The following is a 24,244-nucleotide window of genomic DNA, read 5'->3' on the forward strand; positions in this document are numbered from 1 at the left end:
TGGAAAATCACAGACCATCAGTAACTCAAGGGGAAAGACACACTTCAGACCTGTTGAAGTGTGAATGTGAGAAAATTTTATGAATATCATAACAAATTTATTTTGCTTATATTCTCCTTTTAGGTATACACAAGAGTGATCTGTGATAAAAGTCACTGTTTAACTCTAAAAAGAGCTTTTTCAAGAAGTATAAAATCTTAAGTGATAAAAAGTATTATGTCAGTTTAATGGACTGGTTTTTCTCATTGGTACATAAGGAAGATGCATCTTACAAAGGACATAATCTTATAATTGATTAAATTCCACATATCCTTCACAAGGCTTACTTGCCAATACATAGACTCAAATACACTAATGGAAGCCCCAGGTTCCCCTAAAAAAAAAAAAAGTAAAACAAAACAAAAACCTTGAGCTGAAGTATATGTGATAAGCAAGGGAAGGCTATCCTGAGGGCAAATGTTGGTAATCTCCTATATTAAGCTGGGGACCCAGGAAAAAGTCCAAAGTGGTTCCAGGCCGATGATATTCCCAAATCCCAGAGAAAGCAAACACAAGTCTCTGTAAATGAGTATCATTCTCTATTTAGGCACCACACATTAAAATCAAGCAAATATGTGTACAGGGTGAAAGGCCAAAGACCCAAGGCAACAAGCCAACATGAGTGACAATACGCAGAAACAACAAACCATAAAGTTAGACTACCAAGGATTTCCAACATTTAAATTAACAGACACTGTACCCCCAACAAATGCATTAAATGCTCCAAACAAAAAAAGTAAAAATCACAAAACTTAACAAGCAATATGAAACCTTGAGAAAGGCTCACCTGGAACTAACAGGAAAGGAAAATAAAATTGACAGAAATAAAACTCAGTGGATAGGTTAAACAGGTGAAACAGTGCTCCACAGGTAACTGGTAAATCAGAAGATAGATTTGCAGAGGTGACCTAGAATGTAGCACAGAGAAACAAGGAAATGACAAGTGTAAAAGAGAGGATAAGCAACAGGAAGTGATACAAAAGGTAATGTGTGTCCATTTGGATCCCAGAGGGATATAGAGCCCTGGTTCTCTACCTTGGCTGCACACTGCAATCACCTGTGGAACTATAAAACTATTGATGCCTACTTCCCACTCCAGGAGATTCTGATTTAATTGTTCTAGAGCATGGCCTGAGCTTCAGGAATTTTTAAAGCTCCCCAGATGATTCTAATGTGCAGCCAAGGTAGAGAAGCCTTACTATAAAAAATGGGGAACGTTGTGAACTTTAGTTGGTCTTCTTAGATATAAGACCAAAAGCACAAGTGACAAAGGAAAAAGTAGATAAAATTGGGCTTTATAAAAATTAACACTTTTGTGCTTCATCAATACAGTTAAAAGACAACCCATACCATGGAGAATATATTTGCTGATCCTATTTCTGATAAGGGACTTGTATTCAAAATATATAAACAACTTTTACAATTCAGTAATAAACAACTCAATTAAAAGGTGGGGGGGGAAGGACAGAAAAGCCATTTCTCCAAAGGTGTGCAAATGGCCGATAAGCACATGAAAATCATAATCGTTGGGAAAATACATATCAAAGCCACAATTCTATACCACTTCATACCCACTTAACATGGCTATAATAAAAAAGTTAAATAGTAACAAGTGTTAATGAGACTGCAGAGAACCTAGAGCTTGCATCCATTGCTGGTGTCATGGAAAATCCTGCAGCTGCTTTGGAAAACCAGGCTGCCAGTTTCTTAAAATGTTAAAGTTACTATTTGAGCAATTTTATTCCTAGGTATATACCCAAGAGAAATGAAAATATATGTCCACAAAAAAAGACCTGTACAAGAATGTTCACAGAAGCTTTATTCACAATAGTCAGTAACTGGAAATAACTCAAATGTCCATCAACTGACAGGATAAATAAAATGTGATGCATCCATACAATGGAAAATTATTTGGCAGTAAAAAGGAATGAAGAACGGATACATGCCAGACGTGGATGGACCTTGAAAACATTTTTCTAAGTGAAAGAAGCGTTCCCAAAAGGCCACATATTACTCCATTTGTATGAAATGTTCCAAATAGACAAATCCATAAAGACAAAAAAGTTGACTAGAGGTTGCCAAGGGCAGTGGGGGTAGAAAGAGGAGTTGGATATAATGGAGGAGTGACTGCTAATTGGCTTCAAGGTTTCCTTTTGGGGTGATAAAAATCCTAAAATCGATCATGGTGATGGTTGCACAACCCTATGCACATATTAAAATCACTGAATTGTGTACTTCGTATATGTGAATAGTAGTATATGTGAATTCTATCTCAATAAAGTTAATTTAAAAATGCAGAACAGGGGGATCCCTGGGTGGCGCAGCAGTTTAGCGCCTGCCTTTGGCCCAGGGTGCGATCCTGGAGACCCGGGATCGAATCCCTCGTCGGGCTCCCGGTGAATGGAGCCTGCTTCTCCCTCTGCCTGTGTCTCTGCCTCTCTCTCTCTGTGACTATCACAAAAAAAAAAAAAAAATGCAGAACAGGTGATATTTGAAGGGACAACAGCTGAGAATTTTCCAGAACTGATTAAAGACAAGAATCCACAAATACAAGAAGCACCACAGACATAAATAGGGGGATTCCAGTGAAATTTACTCCTAGACACACAATGGTGAAACTGCAGAAAGCCAAAAACACAGAAATCACTGGCAATCAAAATCTAGAGGGGACTGTGAACACATTGAAAGCATCAGAGCATTAACAAGAAAGCCAGAGCACAGAACTTCAGAACAAGGAACTACCCAGAAGGTACCCTCACATTTGGCCCGAAATCTAGAGAGAATAAAACACCGGGCAGTAAGTAAACAAATCAAAGCAGTATTGTTCTACTTTTGATTCACATTTGGACGGGAACACAGCTTGCCTGATGGAAAACACAGGATGCTTTAAGCTTGAAAGCTAAATGTTAAAAGTCATTTGACAAAGTCGTTTTACTTAGAATCCCTAGGAAGTCACTAGCATCAGGAGGCAAAATTGGGGACTTTACCCAGCTGCAAAGGCTGACAGGGTGTTGGTTACATGTTGGTCAATACGCAAGGACAGAAATCAGAAGCAGTTGTGTCATACCAGGTACCACCTTGCTCATTAAAAGCTCATGCGGGATGCCTGGGTGGTTCAGTGGTTGAGCATCTGCCTTCAGTTCAGGGCATGATCCTGGCCGGGATCCTGGCATCGAGTCCCACATTGGGCTCCCCTTAAGCAGCCTGCTTCTTCCTCTGCCTGTGTCTCTGCCTCTCTCTGTGTTTCTCATAAATAAAAAAATATTTTTTAAAAAATTAAAAAAACAAAAAGCTCATGCTAAAATGAAGAGAAATATTAAGTCACAGTATGCCGCATAAAAATTCAGGTTCATATTTCCTTCTCATTTCTTAGATTTAATTATCTCTTCAGATATCTTTACTCACTATGAGAAGGATTTGATGAGGTATTCATTTCTTAGCTGTAGTAAAAGTATACTTACTGAAACTGCCTTTGACTTTTCTCCTCCTGTACATATCTGGTTCATAAATATTTAATAACTGTTTGAAGGACAGTATTTTAATATGCAGTTAAACTGACAGTTTTCTACACTAAGTTATTTTCTTTACAGGAAAAGCTTAAGTCCTTCAAAACAAACCAAAAAAGGCATTCTAATGGCTGATTAAGTGTCTACAGCTGTCAATGTTTATCAAGCACAAATGTAAACTTTAAACAGAGGGAGGTAAAGGTTGGAAAACATACAGAAGGTTTTATCACCCACATGAATATAAAAGTAATAAATTATTTTTTAAAAGAAAAACAAAAAGCTTTTTAGATGTCAGGTATTACACAAGTCCAAAATTATAGTTCTCTAAAAGCTATCTTTAATGTTAACAATCAGAGAGTCCTATGTGTCAGCACAGAAATGCCTAAGTGGATCATTTTGACCTGTCACAAGCTGGGTAAATTTCTCATTTTGTGTAAAAGTGGTAGAATTTCACCATCCTTTGGCTGTCACAAAGCTGATTGTGAGTGAAAATATGACAATATTCATGACTAACCAAGTATCCTGTCCATCAAATACTTAATCCTAAGTGGCTCTGCTCTCAGAGCCATAAAAGCTACAATGCATTTAGATAAGAGCTGCTTTTAAAATGTGGGTTGCTCCTTCTTGAGCCTTGAATAAAGGGGGCTATTTACTTTCATGAAATTAAAAACATTTCATATGCATTCCTTCCTTCCTTCAGTAAGTATTAGGAATCTTCTGTTTGCCAGGAGTGTGCTTATTATTCAGCTCAGTAGTATTAAGAAGGGAGTGGAGATTAGGGGCTCGGAGTTGCCCCAGGTATGCTGCAGGAAAGGTTCCCTCGGAAACGTGTAGGATGAAAACAAACATGAAATGTGCAGTGAACAGTACACCCAAAAGGGCAGCCAGAGATGCTAAGGAAAGGGATTAAGAAAAAAGGCTTGTGAGAAAAATAACAAAAGAAACTCAGAAAAATAACAAATATGGTATTAGAAACTTTCTGCTAAGGATTATTTATCTCACAATTTGCCATCTGTGTTGGATCCTCACAGGTCATCATCTGTGCTCATCTTGAACATCACACTACCAGTTCTTTGACCATGCTTGACCATGCTCTATCTGGGCCCTTCTCACCTCTACCTGAATGCCATCCAGACACCTCCTCTCTTTGAGTTTTCAAGCTGCTATGAGGAATCTGCGGGGGGGGGGGGGGGGCGGGGGGGGGGGAGGGTAGCTGGTGAGCAACTAATTCAGTCCTGAATCCCCAGGGTGGATTTAGAGGCTCTGCCAACTTCCTCAAATGTTCTCTCCATGAACTGCAACAATTATCTGTCATTTGGTGAACATTTATCGGTATATAATTTTGTTTAACACTAATGGTACCACCAGCCCAGGGCAGCAGAAAGATCACAACCCTGAAGAAGAACATGAGCTCTAGACTAGATTCAGTCCCTTAGCAATTGGGAGCTGTAAGCCCCATAGGTAAATTCTGATTCTATCGCCTCTTTCCAACAGGTTGGTTCCTATCAAAAGTATCGTCCTCGGAAATGTTATCTTTATCTTACTTAACAACCCTGTATCCTTGGGAATGTTACTTAACCTCTCTGCAACATTTTCTATTCTGAAAATGGAAGTAGTAATATTATCTAACTTGGAGAGATATTATGAGGATTAAATGGGACAATGTATGTGAAAAGTACTGAGCAGACTTAATGTTCTATATAATTATTAGTTACTATTGGTTGCAATGACTTGGAAGCATTTTAGGATCTTGGAGCATCTTAGAGCCACTGCTATGAAAAAAAGGGTCTCTCCTGTTCTTCTTTACATAAATGGTTCAACCAGTCTTTACTGTATTGTAATCATCTTTTCACTCTTAATTATTTTAACCAGGTTCCCTCCTCTCCTTCTGGGGGAGAAGCTTAAATGTGGCTCTGATCCTCATTTTCCTCAATACTTTATTAAAGAAGGCACAATTATTTAAATTGAACCATAGGAAGATTTTAATGGTCACAAGGCTATTTGACTATTCAAACTAATAAAATATCATTATATTCTAATTTAGTATGAGCTCTAAGGATATAAAGGATATGTCGAGCCATATTTTTGATGAGGAGGTATTTGTTGACAAACTTTACCTATAAATGACCACATTATTTCATTACTAGGTAATATCCCATAAATGTTCTCTCAGAGCATTTTTGAATCACTACGCAGTAACAGCATAAATGTGTAGAACAGAATATGGAGAAGTCATAGCTAAAAAGCACAAGGTTAATTTTTTAAAAAGAGTTCTTGTGCTCTTGGTATTCATATTTCTCAAAAAAATACATGTACAAAAAAATACATGTACATAGCTTAAAAAAAAGAAGAGTTCCTTAAAGTAATATTGGGCTCCTACCCCCTACCCTCCACCATCCATGTTTTGTTCCTCTGAAGCAAAAACTTAAAAACATTTGTATTTTTGCTATTTACCTTCACAGTTCTTCTTATACAGCAATTTCCTGGTTTTTCCATTTTAGGTGCTATTAATCTAACATGGAAGATAAAGATTTAGTTCTCTTATCTCTCCATACATACATTCCCTTTCTCAAACACCTGAGTTATATCTTTTATCAAAACAATATGTGGGGAAAAAAAAACAATATGTGGTTAAATACTCAGCAAAACCAGGTACACCCTTCTCCTACTTTATCCCACCTCGGAGTTAATAATTTCCTTTTCTTTTTATATAGTTGCTTGGTTTTCTATCTGTAACAAACGCACACCCAAACTTTCCAACTGACCTGCAAAACTCCCCTAGGTATATCCAAACACATCAGGTAAGCCTTCTGATTTTTTTTCCTCTTGGCAACATCCCAGCTGTAGCTCTGCCTCAGTACTTGCTGGCTGCCTTCAAGGCTGGATACACAGCTGTCATTTGGGGCTATCTTTATAATCACTCTGGAAGTCTCCAATCACTTCACCTGCTCCAGATTTTGAGATTCCCCTATTTTCCTATTTCTTGGTTCAGTCCCCCTTTACAATAGGCCTAAAATAAATATATATATATATATATTTTATGATTTATAAAGTGTTCCAGATGGTGGCTGGTTTATTTGGAACCTCTGGCCTCTAAAATTCTCTTAACACATATCCTGTGAGGCTAGATTACTTCTGTCTTAAGCTTTTGAAAGAAAAAAAAATTTTTTTGAGACCTTGCAAGTTATTTTTTCCCCTCTCTCACACTTGATTATTTTGGCTGCCATAGAATTCTGGTTGATAAGTAATTTTCTCTGTGATTTTCTCTGTGAATTTTTTGGGCCTTGCTCCATTGTCTTGGACCTTCCTAAATTGCTATTCGAAGCCCAAAGCTAATCTTTTTATGGAACCCGTTTTGCTTTTCTCCTTGGAAGTCTTTAAAATCTCTTTTTTCATCCAACATGTTGGTGGGCCCCTAAAATCTGACAACTCAAGGCTTGCATCCATGAAAAATACTGGAGTCATTTTTTTTTTCGTCTTTCCCTTTCATTTACTTTGCTCTAGTTCATTGGGACTGACTACTAGACAGAGGTTGGGCTTCCTCTAATTAGTCTTTTCTCTTTTTATCAGTCTCATTTTCGTTTGGCTGAACTTTCAGGGACACTTCCTCAATTTAATATCTGAATCCTTCTGCTGAATTATTTTTACTTCTGCCATCATATTTTTAATTCTGAAGAGTTCTTTTTCTGTCCTCTGATCTTGCTTTCAATAACATCCTGCCTTTATTTCATCCATGTGATCGCTTTCTTCCCTGGCAATATAAATTATAGATTTGGGCACTTGGGAAGTTTTCTTCTGCTCCCAATATGAACTGTTCAATCCAAGTCTGGCTTTCCTATGTGTTGTGATTGCTGTTTTTCACATCAGATGCTTTCTTCAAATGTCTTCTGACAGGTCCTATTTGAGAGCCTCAGCCTAAAAAGCTCATTGGGAAGCCTGGGATGGGGAAGAGTGCTAGCCAGTTGGTGGTATTTACTACAGGGTGACAAGGCAGCGTAACTGCTTCGTCATTGGGAGGGAATACAAGTACAAATGTCAATATTTGCAATTCTTTTTTGCGGAATCTATTTGACAACCATAGCCCCCCCCCCCCTTTAATCTGCCCGCTCCTGATGGGTGTGTCTGCCAGCACTCTGAGGGTTGAGGCTAGGCCAGTATATGTTGCAGGGGGGTGGTGAGGTGGGGGAGGGTGGTGTAAGGGGGAAGGGGTGTGGGGGAGGGGGAAGCAGTGGTGTGGGGGGGTAAGGTGGTGTGAAGGGGATGTCTCACCATTCAGCATGTAATGTTATTTTCAGTGAAGTACCTCATCTTTGCCCTTGAATGTGACCTGGGCCTCAAAGCCCAGAACTTCTCTAATTCAGTCGGTCAAGTGATTATCAAGGCTTCTGCCAAGATCTGGAGGGCCCATGTACAGAATCTGGGTGTTCCTACCCAATCTCCTCAGATACTTTCACTGAGTCTGTGAATTCACCCCCCAGTGTCCATGTGTTTTGCTTCTAAAAACCCATGCCTGCAGCCTTCTTCCAGGGCCCAGGTTTTATGCTACGAGAGACACACTGGACACACACCAACAGAGCAGACCTAGCTGGGAAGATTATAGCCCACACCACTGGCTGTCTTGACTTACTGGTCCAAGAGTATGCCTCTAGTCAGGACAGCCTCTGATGTTACTTCTGTTCCAGAGCTCCTCTACAGAGTGAGACAGAGCTGGGACTTAGCCTAAATCACACCTTTGCTCGGCTTCCTGCCCTTTGCTCTTGTCCCATACCCCACCCCCCCACACCCTTGTACTGGTTTCTCCAAGAAGCACTTTTTGAAGGAAGCATTTCCACATCAATCTATAGCCCAGAGTTGGTTTTTGGAGAAGTAGCCTTAGACCATCATCTGGTTGCTTGGATTTGGGAAAGGATCCAGATGTCCAACCATTTCATCAAACTTGCAAATAGTTCTTCTATTTTCAGACCTGACTCACACCCCTACACCACCACCATGGGTTTTGAGAACCTCCCATTCCTGAACCTTTCTAGTGTTCTAGGAAGCTGAGGCTTCTGGAAGTTGGTGACAATTGTAGAACACTTGCCTGTACTGCCATTTTTATTCAATTCTAAGTGACACTTTAGTTACACCATCAGCTTCAAAGCATCTATTCTTCCAAACATCTTGGATATAACTCACTCTCCTTGTAGTAGTGTAAACCTTAGTAGGAAAACATACAGAAGTCTTCCCTCACTGAAAGCCCTAGAAGTGAAAGCAGCTCTCTAGTCAGACGAACATGGGCTCAACAGCTTTACCAACTGTGTGATGATGGGCAAGTCACTGAGCCTCTGAGTCATATCATATGTTTATCGCAGTGCCTGTCATACAGTAAAGCCCTGTCCTTTGGGTTATTTTCTGGTGGTAATAACAAGTTTGAGGTACTATCACCCTATGTCTTTACCTAGTTTTCACACTTCTGAGAGGTCTGCTCAAGGTTGAGGGAATAGTCTAAGGCAGTGGTTCTACAAAAATGTCATCTCCAAATGAGCAGGAACATCTGGAAGCTGGTAACAGTGCAAAGTCTCAGGTCCTCCTGCAGACCTACAGAATCAAACTCCAGGGATGAATCCCAGCCATCTGCATTCTAACAAGCCCTCTGAGGAATTCTAATGTATGTTCGCCTGTGAGAAATATAGACCTAAAGCCAGTTTCTATATTAGAGAAAAATATAACAGACCCCCATAAAGGCTAAGACCTAGAGCCAGTCAGTGTGCTACTGAAGACTGTAAGCAGAGCTAATGAATATACATAGCCATTCAATGATTAGGGATAGGAAGAAGTCATAATTATACTTTTATTATTAGAGCAATGTAAATATTAAGATCAAGTTATAAATGAATATAAACAGGAGTTAGGTGCTAAAGAGTAAAATGAGGATTTAAGTTTGTAGAATTGACAGTGAGCCTATACCATATAGTCTTGAAACACAAATAGAAAAGTGCATTAATGCAAGAAAAACAATTTCTGGGCCCAGAAGCTTAAGAAACACTTGAAAGAATCCGTAATTGTATTAATTCTTTTCTGAAACAAGCTACCAAATATACTTGATCCAGAATATTTGGTGAGGAAAACTCATTTGATGTTGTCACTTCACCAGAGATACAACTATTGAAATTCATCTCAAATTCTGAATTAGTGCCATGCAAGCAAATGATCTTTAGAAGGAAAGAAAAGAACTTAAGAGTAAGAGAGAGTTCCCTGAATCTGCCACTCGGATTCCGGGAGAACAGGCCAAGAAAGATTCCAACATCACTTGCATAGCAATTTCCAGTTGCTGAAGGCCCATTAGGTGATTTACTCTGAGGAGTACAAATCAGAGACACACACAGGAAAGGCAATTCCTAGAATAAGTCCCCAAAGAGCCTGAAATTTTCAAAGGAGGAAAGTGGAGAGGGTAGCACACATAGGTTTGTGTTTCAGAGGTGATGACCAGCCACTCAATTTGCTTTGACACACAATCTCTCTGAACTGTTCAGCTTAATTTCCTGAGTAGCATAGCAAAGGATGTTTCCCTCCAGCCCTTTATGGCCTGTGTGTGAAGATCTCAAAGCTCTGATCAGGGGCACAGCAGCTCTGAATGCCACCACAGGAAATATTAGACTGGCTGAGCATCCAAAAAGTATACCAATATTATTTAGCCAATACAGAGTCTCGCTTCACAATACTTAAAATACTAATAATGGCTGACTCAGTCTTTACTCTGTACCTAACAGACCCTCTGCTAAGCACATTACATGCCCATTTTTCCATGGATTTTCCTTAATACACGTACAAGGTGAGTGCTGCTTGTATTGCATTCTGCAATAGAAGATGAAAAATCGGCCTCCAAGATGCTAAGAAACTTGGCTAAGGTCAACCAACTATGGTGGTGGAGCCAGGATTCAATTCCGAAGCTATTCGACTCTGAAAAGTTCTGCTCTTAAATACTATATTTTAATGCCTTCATTTAGAGTCCAATCTATTTTACCAGTTGCAATTCTCTTTGCCTCACGAGGAAAGAACATTTCAGATAGTAAGATTATGTTACAGAAAGTACACCAGGATAATACCTTTCTGGTTGAGCACTGGATCTCTTCAGCTTAGATAGCTCTAAAGTCTGTTAGGAATGTGGCTCCCTCCTAAAGTCATTGTAATAAGTGGAGATTCAGCTGGTTCCCACAGTGTGTGCTTTGAGATTGGTGATGTTTTGGTTGCCATGGACACCAGATTTCAACACACCACTGAGCACGGGAAATCCATTCCATGAAAAGCAATGGAGCCAGCAGATGGGCACAGTGACAGCTAACTGCACACAGTGCTATGACCAATATTTGTTTTGCCACCTCTAATTTAAATGATGTTCTCACCTATGAAGTCTGTAAGACTGCCTCTCATCTGAGAAACAGCTTCTTTATGGGCCAGGTAGCAACACTCACACTTGAACGTGTCAAAGTCATTTATTTGTCTGGGTTGTTAAATGGGTAAAGCTATTCAGAAATGGAAATCTGATCTTATACAAAACACTTCTTTGTTCAGCTTGCTAAAAGATGGATCAAACGACTTCTTAAAAATTTAATTTGTCCAAGTGGCTAGCACCCCAAGAATAATGAGTCTGTTAACTTGGTAGGTTTCCCTAGTAACTCAATCCATTAAGAAAATAATTAGACAAAGATAAGTGGTACTTATATATAAATAATGCATGAAAACAACATGTTTTTCTTTGGGACAAACCAAATATCCAAGGCATCATACTTAATTAACGAATACAGGTCAGAGATCAGTAAAAGTCAATCAAGAAGAAAAACACTTGACCACACCATAGATTATTGGCCCCCTTACCAAGAGACCATCACCATGTGGGGATGTTAAAGGACCTCCCTGCCACATGGAGGAAATCTGTGCGTTTTGTAGGGGCCATCACATGACAAACATTAAATTAACCAGCAAAAATGAAAACAGTCAAGTTAATACAAAATTAATACAATCTACAATTTTCACATTCAGAGGTCAATAAATACAGTGAAATTCCATTAAAACAATCTCTTACAAACCACTGGGAGGTTAAGTTATTGGCAAAATAAATATTTCAATACATTTAAAAGAATTTTTACTAAGCACATATCCCCCCCCCCATTGATTCAGTAATAAGAAAATTACAAACCGTGCTCTTGCTAAATAATTACAACGCAAACAAGCTTAGGATTTAGTGGAATGTATATTAATAGATGAAAAGGTATAAATAAATTCTATCTCAGGAAATCTGCATTACTGAGGTTTGTTGAATCATTATATCATAAAAATAAAAAGGAAACGGTCTAAGCATTTTCCATTTAAATTAATTTACAGTAGGGGCAGCACTACTTTATGTCACACAGGTGAATTTAATTAAAATGATTCTAAAATGGGAGTGGTTCCATGAGCATCAAGATCATGTGTTCTATCTGATCTGGAAATATAATCAAGTGTCTTCTCTATTATGAACTAATTTAAAACTGCTGGAATTCGGTCTATTTGGGCCTTTAAGGAAATCCTACAAAACCCTTGTATATATAGTGCAAAATTATATTTATCAGGAAAAAAAAGGAAACTCATGCATTCATTCACAGATATTAACAGAGTTCTTACACCTGCAAGATGTGCCGGGCAGTGAATCTTTCCTTCAGCATTAACCACGAACTGAAGAATTAATATTCTTTGGCATTTATGGAAGAAGTCATTTTCAGCACAAAGGACAAACGATGAAAATCATGAAGTTTTGGGGGAATCTGTCAAATCTTTTGATAGGCAATCCCATAAAATTGGAAGACAAATAGTGATTTAGAGCTTTTTTTTTTTTTTTAAGTGAAGGAAGTCCTTCTTTTTATTTTATATATTCATGAAAGACAGAGAGAGAGAGAGAAGCAGGCTCCACGCAGGGAGCCCAACGTGGGACTCGATCGGGGGACTCCAGGATCATGCCCTGGGCCAAAGGCAGGTGCCAAACCGCTGAGCCACCCAGGGATTCCCTGATTTAGAGCTTTTTACACTCCAGTTTGCTCGCTCCATGAGCCAGCAGCAGCAGCAGCAACATCAACTGGGAACTTGCTAGGGCTGCAGGATCTGGGGCCTTACCCCAGACCTGCTAAATCAAAACTTGCTTTTTATCAAGATCCCCAGGAGATCCGTGTGCACATTCAAGTGTGAGGAGTGCCAACTGAAAGCACAGATTTGACAACCAGCCTCTAGGAGGCGAAATGCCATTTCTGCCACTGCCGAGCTGTGTGACCTGGAATAAGTGGCTTAATTTCTCTGTGCCTCCATTCCCTCACTGGGTACAATGGAGAGAGTAATGGTGCCTAAGTCATATGGTTGCTGGTTCTATTAAAGGACATAGAATCTGTAAAGTGCTTGCCAACAGTGTGCACAGTAAGTGATCAACTGTTGTTCATCCTTACATCCTTTGGGCAATCACAGGGTTCTGGCTCAAGAGTAACAAAGGATCTAAGCTGTAGCCCATTGATGGTCCCCACTTGCTGGTGGGTCCATAATCAGGCCATTAAGAACTGGATTCAACTTATAAAACTCCAGAGTTCTAACCTGCTGTCATTTCAAGCCTAACCTGAGGGGTTTACATATGTAGTACACAGCACGTGGCTGCTTACAAACAGAAACCACTCAAATCAAAACTAAGTGAAATCTTGCATACGTATTGTTTGGTGAGTGTTGAAGGGAACAATAAGAGGATTCATTTTCTACCCATCAGTTTGTCATATACCAGAAAGTCTGATGAAACCCAGCACTGAAAATTGTATGGAAACACCAGCACTCCCCAGCATCCATGGAGGGAAAGGAAATTGATGAAATCTTTTTGGAAAGCAGTTTTGATAATCTCTATCAAATGAAAACTATCCGTGAACTTTGAATGAACAACCGAGTTTTAAAAAATTTATCCAGGCAGCCCAGGTGGCTCAGCAGTTTAGCGCCACCTTCAGCCCAGGGCGTGATCCTGGAGACCCGGGATAAGAGTTCCACGTCGGGCTCCCTGCATGGAGCCTGCTTCTCCCTTTGCCCGTGTCTCTGCCACTGTGTCTCTCATGAATAAATAAAATCTTTAAAAAATAAAAAGTAAAAAATTTATCCTAATATATACATACACTTGCAACAGAAGGCAAAGATACACATATAAAAAGACCTGTATGTATATTCATATTACATGAAAAAATTGTATATATATGTTGTATATATGTATGTATTCTTTACAGCATTGGTTTTGACAGCAAAAAAAAAAAAGAAAAAAACTTGAATTTAATATCAATAATGGCTAAATTGTGGTACAGCCATTAAATCAAACCAGTATGAAGAATGAGACCACTATGCAGTCATGTGCAGAGATGTCCAAGGTACATTAAGAAAACTATAGAATATACATAATATGATAATTTCCGTAGATGGATAAAGATATAGGTAGTTTATACAGAATAGTTCTAAAAAGGATAAATCATTAACAATGATGTGTTCAAAAAAGACCTTTTGTTATGTATCTTTCTGTATCTTCTTCTTGTTTGGTATTACCTTGTATGAGGACAGTAATGATTTTTAAGAAAAACTGGGGGGGGAAAAGGATCTCAAAAAAAAAAAAAATGTAACATTACACCTCCAAGAAATACAAAAAGAAAAAAAAACACTAAGCCCAAAGTTAACAGAAAGAAAGAATAAACATTAGAGCAGAAACAAAATACAGACCAGGAACACAACAGAGAAGATCAACTATGAGTTGGTTCTTTGAAAAGATAAACAAGACAAACCTTTAGCTAGACTAAGAAAACAGATTCAAATAAAATCAGAAATGAAGAGACATTGCAAATGACACCACCCAAATACAAAGAGACTACTGTGAACAATTATATGCCAACAAATTGGACAATCTAGAAGAAATGGATGAATTCATAGAAACACACAATCTACCAGGATTGAATTATGAAGAAATAGAAAATCTGAACAGATCAATAAGGAGTAATGAGATGGAATCAGTAATCAAAAACCTCCCATCAAAGAAAGGCCAGGACCGACTGGTTTTGAAGAATTCTATCAACCAATTAAAAAGAATGTCAATCCTTCTCAAATTCTTCCAAAAAACTGAAAAGGAGGGTGTACTCGACTCATTTTATGAGGCAAGCATTACCCTGACACAAAAGCCAGATAAAGACACTACAGGCCAATATCCCTAATAAACAAAGATGCAAACATTTGCAAACCAAATTCAACAACACATTAAAGGATCATACAACTTAACCAAATGGGATTCATCCCTGGGATGTAAGAATGGTTCAATATGTGCTGATCAATAAATGTGACACAGCACATTAATATAAGACAAAAAAATCCTATGATTATCTCAAGATGTGCAAAAAAAGCATTTGACAAAATTCAACACCTAATTATGATTAAAACTCTCAACAAATTGGTTATAGAAAGAATATACCTTAACATAATGAAGGCCATATAAGAGAAGCCCACAGCTAACATCATACTCAATGATAACAGGTTGAATGCTTTTCCTCCAAGATCAGGAACAAAACACAAGGGTGCTTACACTCACCACGTTTTGTCAACATATTACTAGAAAAAATACTAAAAGACATGAAACCACAAAAGACCCTGAATAGCCAAAGCAATCCTAAGGAAGAACAACACAGTTGGAGGCATCACAATTACTGATTTTGAACCATATTACAAAGCTACAATAATCAAAACAGTAGGGTACTGGCATAAAAACAGACCTATAAACCAATGAAACAGAATCAAGAGCCCAGAAATAAATCCACACATACATGTCAATTACTACCTGACATAGCAACCAGGACTACTCAATGGAGTAAAGATGGTCTCTTTAATAAATGGTGCTGGGAAAACTGAAGAACCCACATGCAGAAAAATGAAACTGGATTCCCAACTTCTACCACTCACAAAAATTAACTCAAAATGGATTAAAGACTTAAGTATAAGACCCAAAACTGTAAAAGATGAAGAAAACAAAGAAAATGCTCTTTGACATTGGTCTTAGCAATGATTTTCTGGATAGAACACCAAAAGCACAAGCAACAAAAGCAAAAGCCAGTAAGTGGGATTACATCAAACTAAAAAGCTTCTGCACAGCAAAGGAAATCATGAACAAAATGAAAAAGTAACCTATGGAATAGAAGAAAATGTCTGCAAGCCATATTTTGAATAAGAGGTTTAACATCCAAAATCTATAAATGACTCCATACAACAGCAAAACAACTTGATTTAAAGCTGGGCAGAGGAATTGCACAGACATTTTTCCAAGGGCAGACCCATGGCCAATGGGGACATGAAAAGGTATTTATCATCATTAACCACAAGGGAAATGAAAACCAAAGCCACTATGGGATCTTACCCTTGTTAGAATGGCTATCATCAGAGAGACAAGAAATAACAAGTGTTGGTGAGGATGTGGAGAAAAGGAAATCTTTGTGCATTGTTGGTGGGAATGTAAATTGATAGTCAAGAGGTTCCTCAAAAAGCTTAAAAATAGAACTACCCTACAACCCAGCAATTCCACTGCTAGGTATTTATCCAAAGGAAATGAAAACAGGATCTCAAACAGATGTATGCATCCCCACGTTCATGACATTATTCAAAATGGCCAAGGAAGTGGGAGGTCCTAAGACAGACCTTGCCAAGGGGTGTCAGGAAGTAGACATTTTAGTATCCACTTAACAGCCTTTTCCTTCTTCTTTTCTCTTTCTTGTCAGAACCTGCATTCAATGATCCAGGTTAAAAATGAAGGACACTAGCCTTCCTAACCTCCCCTGAAACCAGAAGTGGCCAGTGACTAAGCGCTGAACAATGAGGCAGAAGGGAAATTATTCAAAATAAAATGTTTTATATGATTTTTTTAAAGATGCAAGAAAAAAGCCTCAGGCCCTTCTTTTCTACTTCAGTTGTATGAGAACATGATGCTTGGAATGACAGTAGCCATCTTGCAATCCTCAAGAGTGGGAAAACTCCTACTTTGAGAACAGCAGGGAAAAAAGTTGGAGAGCTTGGTTTCTGATGACTTTCTCGAGTTGCTGGACCAATCTGGAACGGCCAAGCTCTACACCCCTTAGAAAGTAAGGTAGTAAATGTTCCCACTATTCAGATCACTTTTTATTGGACATTCTATTATTTGCAGCTAAAAGCATCCCCACACAGCTGCCAACCACCTGCTTTCGGAATGAGCCAAGGACCCAATGAACGATCTAGCTATATATATATATATACACACATATACACACTAATTATGGCAGGAAGATAGACTCCTTATATTGGGTATAATTTGCTGTATGATGTTCAGAATCACTTTTGATCTTCTGTTGGTAGATGCAAATGGAAAGAACATCAATTTCATTAAGCAGCTACTGGGTGCCAAGCACTATACTAGGCACTTTATTTAAAGTAAGTCACCACGGCAGCTACCAGACCAGCCCCCTTTGGCTGAGGAAATAAAATCACATCTGTATTTCCTCAAATCTCATTTAAACAATTTAGCATTTCTTCTCATTACAAATGCAGACCACAAACCACCAAAGTACTTGTGACTTTGCCACCTATAGAAATCACAGCTATATTCATATCACACTGCAGTTGTTGAAGACAGCTCGAAATATCATTGACCCTCATCACTCTTTCAAAGGTACCATAATCCTTAGGCTTGCTGCAAAATCTTGTTACTTAACGTGTTAATAAAGAAACATAAGTGCAACTGCAGCACAATTTTTTTTAAATGTCTTGGTAACTGAATGTCGATATAATTGGCTTCCTTTGTAATTCTAAGTGTTTGATTATATACACCTAAAAATGCTATTCTAAAGGGTATCAAAGGATTCAACAGATTTACAAAGGAGTCCTTGGGACAAAAGGGGCTTAGACCCCAGACACCAGCCCCCCTTGTGACCATTCTTAATACTGTTCAATCCACTGTTCATACAGAAAATCCAGGTGATCTTTCTAAAAATTAAATAAGATGAAGACATTGCCACTTAAGCCTGAAACACGTGCAAACTCCAGACTGACCTGGCCCTGTAGAATCTGGTTTGATCCTGCTCACAGCATCTACCTGGTCTGGAGCTCTCCCATCCATCTAGCCCTAGCTCACTTTGCTCCCATTATGCTGGCAGCCTTCCATTTCTTTGAAATTTCCAAGCAGATTCCCACCTGGAGGGGGCTTCATCCTTGCTGTCTCCTCTGCCTGAAATGCCTGCTTGCTCTTAAAGCAGCCACTTCACGTTCATGCTTCAATGATGAGCCAGGACATCACCTCCACAGAGAAGTCTTCCTTGCTGATGTCTGCCAAGCAGCACCCCTCCCCTCTCCTTCCCTGCCCCCAGTTATTTCCTGTTTACTTCTTTCAGAGCACTTGTGGTAACATCATTATATTGATTTTTGTTCACTACGAACTCCTGGTATCTAGCAAGGGGCCTGGCACAGGTAAAAAACCTGACAGTAATTGAACAAAGGAATAAACGACAGAATTAAGTGGATAAGGAAGCAATCATTCATCTATTTTACAAGTGAGGAAATTGAGGCTTAGAGATGTTAAAATTATTTGTCCAAGGTCACCCCAATGGCAAAGTTACTATTTTAACTCTGGTCCCCAGGTGTCCCCTTTATCCCTCCACTATTTCTAACTTCCTTTTCCCTGCTACATTTTCACCAATCTGGAAAGCAGAATGGACCCAATACAAGTTTTTATGGTGTGATTTCATAGGACTTTAGTGCCCCATTGCTCAAGGGTATCTGCTTAACAAACCGTTAAAGCTACTTCCCTTGAGTATTTCCAGGAGAGCCAAATTGAACACAAATATATTACCTGGTTAGAGTGACTATTCCTGTCACTGTCTCTTTACCATACATAGACACACATGCACACATTTTTTTTCTCCTCTCTGAATTTTATCAGTACAATCAAATCAGATGGAAGGAAGACAAGTCAAAAAAGGGTAAACTAAGGAAGAAAAAATTACAAACCCCAAATGAAACACCTGTATATGAAGGTACATGTGAGAAGGCACTTTACACAAGCTTATGTGGACAATTCTGGCCATATGCTCCCTAGTAGCATCAAATAAGAAACATGTCAGTTATGTGACATATTCTGAAGATTAAAAAATTCAATCAATTTCCAGGAGGAGCACAACTATTCCTGTTTCTAAGTACTGAGAGAAATTTCCCTTGTGGCTCCTTATAATGAAAGAATGATAGGATACAGCAATCAGTATTCTCAACTACAACCTTATAAAAAAATATATCAAGCCAAGACACCAGAGAATGGTGTCTTATAGCATATCTTAATAGACATGACTGGTATGCCAAAACCTATGCAGCACTATACTGCCTTTGCTATTCAAAGTAGGGTCCCTGAACCAGCAGCATCACCCGGGAACTTGTTAGAAATGCAGAATCCGGGATCCCTGGGTGGCGCAGCGGTTTAGCGCCTGCCTTTGGCCCAGGGCGCGATCCTGGAGATCCGGGATCGAATCCCACGTCAGGCTCCCGGTGCATGGAGCCTGCTTCTCCCTCTGCCTGTGTCTCTGCCTCTCTCTCTCTCACTGTGTGCCTATCATAAATAAATAAAAAATTAAAAAAAAAAAGAAATGCAGAATCCCAGGCCCAATACCGGGCCTGCTGAATCAGCCTGTATTCTCTTGACAAGATCTGTAGATGATTCCAACGAAGGTTCAAGTTTAACATGCACTGGGCTAAGGTTACCCTCAATCTGAGGCAAAATTTTTAAGAAACTAGTATTCACTTATTCAGGCAACACATATTTCCTTAGTGGTAGGAAAGAATTCCTACCAATAGGACGTATTCCTACCAGTAGGACACCAAAAGCACCACCGTAAAGGAAAATCTTGATAAATGAGTCACAATTAAAAATGAGTGGCATAAAAAATATTTGTAATAATACCAAAAGAAAAGTTGAGAACCCTAAATATGTCCCAGGTACCATCTTAATGAGGGGAATATAGCAATAAAAAAACAATTCTCCACATGTATGGAGCTTATCTTCTAATTGGAACGACAATAAACAAGTAAAATGAAACAAGAAAAGGGCACAAAGTTAGGGGACAAGGTTGCAGTTTTAAAGAGGGTGAACAGGGAAGGCTTCACTGATGAGGTAGTGACCTATACAAGGTCAGAGAGCTAGCTATAAAAATAGCTAGGGGAAGAGTATTCCAAGCAAAGGGAACAGCGAGTACAAATACCCCGAGACAATAAATGCCTGAAACAGCAAGAAGGCCAGTGTGGTTGAAGCAGAGTGAGCAAAAGTGGAATAGGTATGCAGGGGGGCCAAATCATGTGGGGCCTTGTCGGCCATTTTAAGGACCTTAGCTTTGAGAAAGATGAGAAGCCACGGGAGAAAAGGTAATAGGGAGCCACTGTAGGATGCTGAGTGGGGAAATGGCATAATGAAGTGCTTTTAAGATTGGTTCCTAAGTGGTACATGTAATGGCTTGAGAGAATCCAGCTGAGTATATTGTACTAATCCCAGTAAATGGGGATTCATTCAGTCGACTATTAGGTGCCAAAGCTGTGCCAAGTAGTGTGGGGAGGATCTAGACTAGGATAACTGAGGGAACTGCCAGAGGAAAGTGAATATAAATGACATTGGAAGGCAAGAAACCCGGGACATAACAACAGATTATTTATAGAGAAATGACAGAATTTGGCAACTCAATTTAATCAACGTTTATGGATCATCTACTGAGGGCAAAGCCATATGCTGACTAGGATGTGGGAGTGGGAATAGTGCAGAAGATGTATTTTTCTCCCCTCATAAGGGCTTCCAGCCAGGCGTGCTTAGCCCCTGCCCTGCACCTTTCAAGCCTGAATTTCTCAGATTACTGCAGCTGAGGCTGGCACTGAGACTAGTTTATTTGCTCAGGTTGAGCTGGAGTTTTGGGGGGGGGGGGCGGACAAGGAGCAGTGTTTAACCCTCAGAGTTTGTTCTGTCTTCTAGAAGCAGGGGTCAAAGCACCTCAAATTGATTAGCAGAAAAAGACAGATTTGGTTGGCAGGAGCGCAAAAGAGAGGTCTTAATAAATGTCTTTTTGGATCAGCGTTGCAGACTGGCCCTGGGCCACCATTTAGGGCAATGAGTCCTTGTGGTCTCTTTCCACCTGTATGACCTGATGAGTCTCACACTCTTTGCCACTCCATTCTGGAGAAAAGGCTCCAAAGCACAAAAAGGGAAAGCAAAAACCAAAAACAAAAAAAACCCCCACCTATTTGAAAATTGCCTACCACCAGACTGCAAGGTCTGAGGAGCAGATGCAAATGTAATGCAAATGATATGTAAATAGCCCTGTGGCCTTCTACAACTGGAAGGGCCCTTAGGGAACTGCTAGCAGATAACAGTGACTCAGAAGCAGAATGAACTATTTCAAGACAACTTTGTCACACAGATCTTTGCTACCGCGCTAGCACAGTACACAGTCTTCAGTGATTTTTTTCCTCACTTGGATCAACCTCACCTGCTATAAAAACAAAATCAAGTCTGCCTGTTATCTTAGAAGTTATCTAAGTTAATTGCGCTTTTAAAACACCGTATACCCTTAATTTTTCTTCAAATGTCTCTTTCACCCAAATAAAGTCATGTTGAATGTGTCACTTCCTCCCTAGAACAATATTTGGCTCCACTGGGTTATGAATGAAAATGCCTCTTTCAGTTCTAGTTACTAAGATCTTTGGAGGATTCCCCCCTCCCCCCACAGGAACTGGCACATTCTAACAGTCACATGTTGTATTCAAAGTGAATCCAGAAAAGAAAAACAACAATCCATATGTAGTTGTGAAATCCAATTCACTTCAAGGAGCTACTGGAAAGCTATTCATTAAGAAAACCTGCTCTGTCAAGTACACTGTCGTCTCGACATTTCTAACTACACGTTCTAAAATGAAAAATGCACATTCGATTACAATGGGGTAAACTTCTGTCTACATTTATGCATCTAGAAGGACACTCTCATCAGATATGCATTTTAAAAAAAGCCCTGAGATGAACCAAATAGCAAGCAACCAGAGTCAGTACATCAGACCCGCAGCTGGGCAGTAATTCTGGGTTACAGACCGAGGCGGGGGGGGGGGGGGTCGCAGAAGCCATTTACCTCCCCGTTAGCGATGGAAACAATGACAGCCTTACCAGCCCCCGAAACTTCCAATACTTTGCTAGCGCTCTTAACATACGAGAGTGCTTCGGCTTTTTGACAGGAGGACCAAAGGAAGGGAAATCTCATTTTCAAGGAGTTCGGGGTTTTCCCCCCCCCCTCACTTGAAAGGACCTCCGGGAAGCTGTTGGGCAGAGGCATCCGGGGAGACGCCACGTTGGGCGTTAAACGGGAACAAAGCGCAAAGACGCGCAATCCCAACAAACGAGAGGCTCTAAAAGAGAGGAGGGAAGACGGATGAAACCGGGAGAGAAACCTCTGGAGGCTGAGGAGATGACAGCGCCAGACCGAGTAACAAAGAGAAGAGCCGGGGGGCGCTGCTCCCGCGGCCGGGAGTCCGGGGAAGGGCCGGGCAGGCGGCGAGCGCCCCCCCGCGGCCGGGGCTGCCTCTTACCTCCTGGGCGAGTTTCTGCTTGAGCACGAGCGCGGCGCACAGGTAGCCCGCGCGGCCCACGAACAGCTCGTCGGAGCCGCACTCCAGGAAGGAGACCGGCGCGCAGACGGCGCACAGCGCCCGGAACTTGCCGAGCGGCTGCACGTAGTCGGACCGGCCCAGGGCGTGGTACACGAGCGTGGCCACGGCGTACACGCCCGCGCCCCCGAGCAGGAAGGCAGCGCGGGTGTCGGCGTCCGGCTCGCCCCACTCCTCGGCGCGGGCGCACGCGTCTATGAGGCGCTTGGCCGAGCGCAGGTAGCGCTCCCGGGCCCCGGCAAAGAGCGGGCTCTGAGAGACGTGGTAGAGCATGTAGGCCACCCCGGCCACGCCGCCGTACAGCCCGCCCTGGCAGCTGCTGGCCGCGGCCGCTGCCCCCCGGGCCTCAGCGCCGCCCCCGAGCGGGGGCAGCTCCTGAAGGATGCGCTCGATGGTGGCGGTGACCAAGGGCGCCACCGCCTCCTCGCACTGGCCCGCCAGCAGACTGCCCTGGTAGTCATCGAAGCGGTTGGCGAAGCAGCGCTTGGTGTCCATGCTGCTGCCCGAGCCCCCCGCGGCCGGGCCGGGGTCCGCTTGAGAGCGCGCCCTGAAGCCCCGCGCACCACCTCTCGCTCTCGGAGGCGCTCGGCGGGCGGTCGATGCGGCGGGGATGGAGCAGGGAGGCTGAGACGGGAGGTGACAAGAGGAGGCGGGCGCGAGGAAGAAGCACGGAGCGGACTGCCAAGTGGGGCACCGGGCTGCCGCGAAGCTCCCGAGTGGCCCAGGCGGGCGCGGGGGATGCGCGTCGCCCGCCCCCCTCCGAGAGGCCGCGCCCTCGCCGAACCCGCCCCCTCCTGCGCCGCCGCAGCTCGGCCGCCTCTCCAAGGGGCCGAGGTGATCGCCGGCAGGACCCACGCGGGGCCCGCGCCACTCCTCCCGCTCCGCCCCCGGCTCCTCCCTTCTCGGCGGAAGGCCAGGGACGTGCGGGACCGATCCGGAAAGCTGAGACCCGGCACGCACACGCACACGCACACACCTGGCGGTGGAGGTGAAGACCTCGAGTCCCTAGTATACTCCAAGTGTGGCCCTCGAGTCAGCAGATCGGCATCACCTGGGAGCGTGTTAAAAACGCAGCAGCTCAGACTTCGCCCCAAACCTATCGAATCAAAATCAGCATATTTAGCAAGACCCCCAGGTGATTCACGGGCACGCTAAAGGTCGAGAAGCCACTGAACTGGGGGGCGGAGGGGGGGAACTAGGAGAAAACGGAGTGCCCTCCTGAAACTTGTTTTCTCATCTTGGTCACTTTGGCGTTCTCATTCTGAATGTTTCAATCCCAAAGGCTGAGGGCTTTGAGTACATCACGTCTCAAGCGTCGAATCGGTGGAAGGCCTCATAGAGAAACTTGCTTGGCCTTCGTTGTCGTGTTGCTTTTCTTGGAGTATACAGAAGTAAAAATGCAAAGAACCACACCAGGTTAAGGTAAGAGGGTGGGGGCTCTGTGTTTCTCCTACTCTAGAGACCTCTCCCTCCCATGCATGCGTAGTAAGAGCCTAGTAAAGAGGTTGATGTCATTAACTAGTTAATAGAAGGGTAAATGCTGCGTGAGAATTTTAATTAGGCATTTTTACCCTTTTCTGCGTGTTCTTAGCTGCCTCTTTCCTCCCTTCCTCCCTCTGTTTCTTCTGCTTTCCTTTCGCAGGCATTACTGAGGGTCTCCTCTGTGTCCTGGACTCTGGAAATAAATGGGTAAACAAAGCTGACACGGTCCTAGACCTCTTGGAGCTTGCAGTCCACTGGGCAAGACAGAAAATGAACAATTACACAAACAAGTTGCCTTTCTTTTGTTCAGCTGTTTTAAAACAATGCTTCCATTCCCAAAGTGTTGACCAGTGAAGGCCAAAGAGGTCACCTCTCCCAGGGGTATTTGCATTTTGATAGGGATTGTGCCAGACACAAAAGAATAAGTGGTGGAAAAGTTCCTGACACTTGGTGGGGAGAGCAACTACTTCGCTTACTTGAAAGGACAGTTTTGTTTGGAGGTGGGTTTTTTTTCCTCA

General features: G+C 41.6%; 1 protein-coding gene and 1 long non-coding RNA gene across 2 annotated transcripts in view; one reads left to right on the forward strand and one right to left on the reverse strand.

The window, feature by feature from the left end:
- Window positions 1-22,947, reverse strand: part of LANCL3 (LanC like family member 3) — a 102,387-nt gene extending 79,440 nt beyond the window's left edge. The window contains exon 1 of the mRNA XM_077888988.1: window positions 22,167-22,947. Within this exon, the coding sequence (XP_077745114.1) occupies window positions 22,167-22,739 (573 nt within the window). The 5' untranslated portion in view covers window positions 22,740-22,947. The remainder of the gene's footprint in view (window positions 1-22,166) is intronic.
- Window positions 22,948-23,084: 137 nt separating this feature from the next.
- On the forward strand, window positions 23,085-24,016 carry LOC144307596 (uncharacterized). The gene is made up of 3 exons (XR_013374409.1): window positions 23,085-23,379; window positions 23,527-23,666; window positions 23,887-24,016. It is a non-coding gene; the product is annotated as an uncharacterized LOC144307596 (long non-coding RNA).
- The last annotated feature ends 228 nt before the right edge of the window (window positions 24,017-24,244 follow it).

Source organism: Canis aureus, chromosome X (assembly GCF_053574225.1).
Source record: "Canis aureus isolate CA01 chromosome X, VMU_Caureus_v.1.0, whole genome shotgun sequence".
Lineage (NCBI taxonomy): Eukaryota > Metazoa > Chordata > Mammalia > Carnivora > Canidae > Canis > Canis aureus.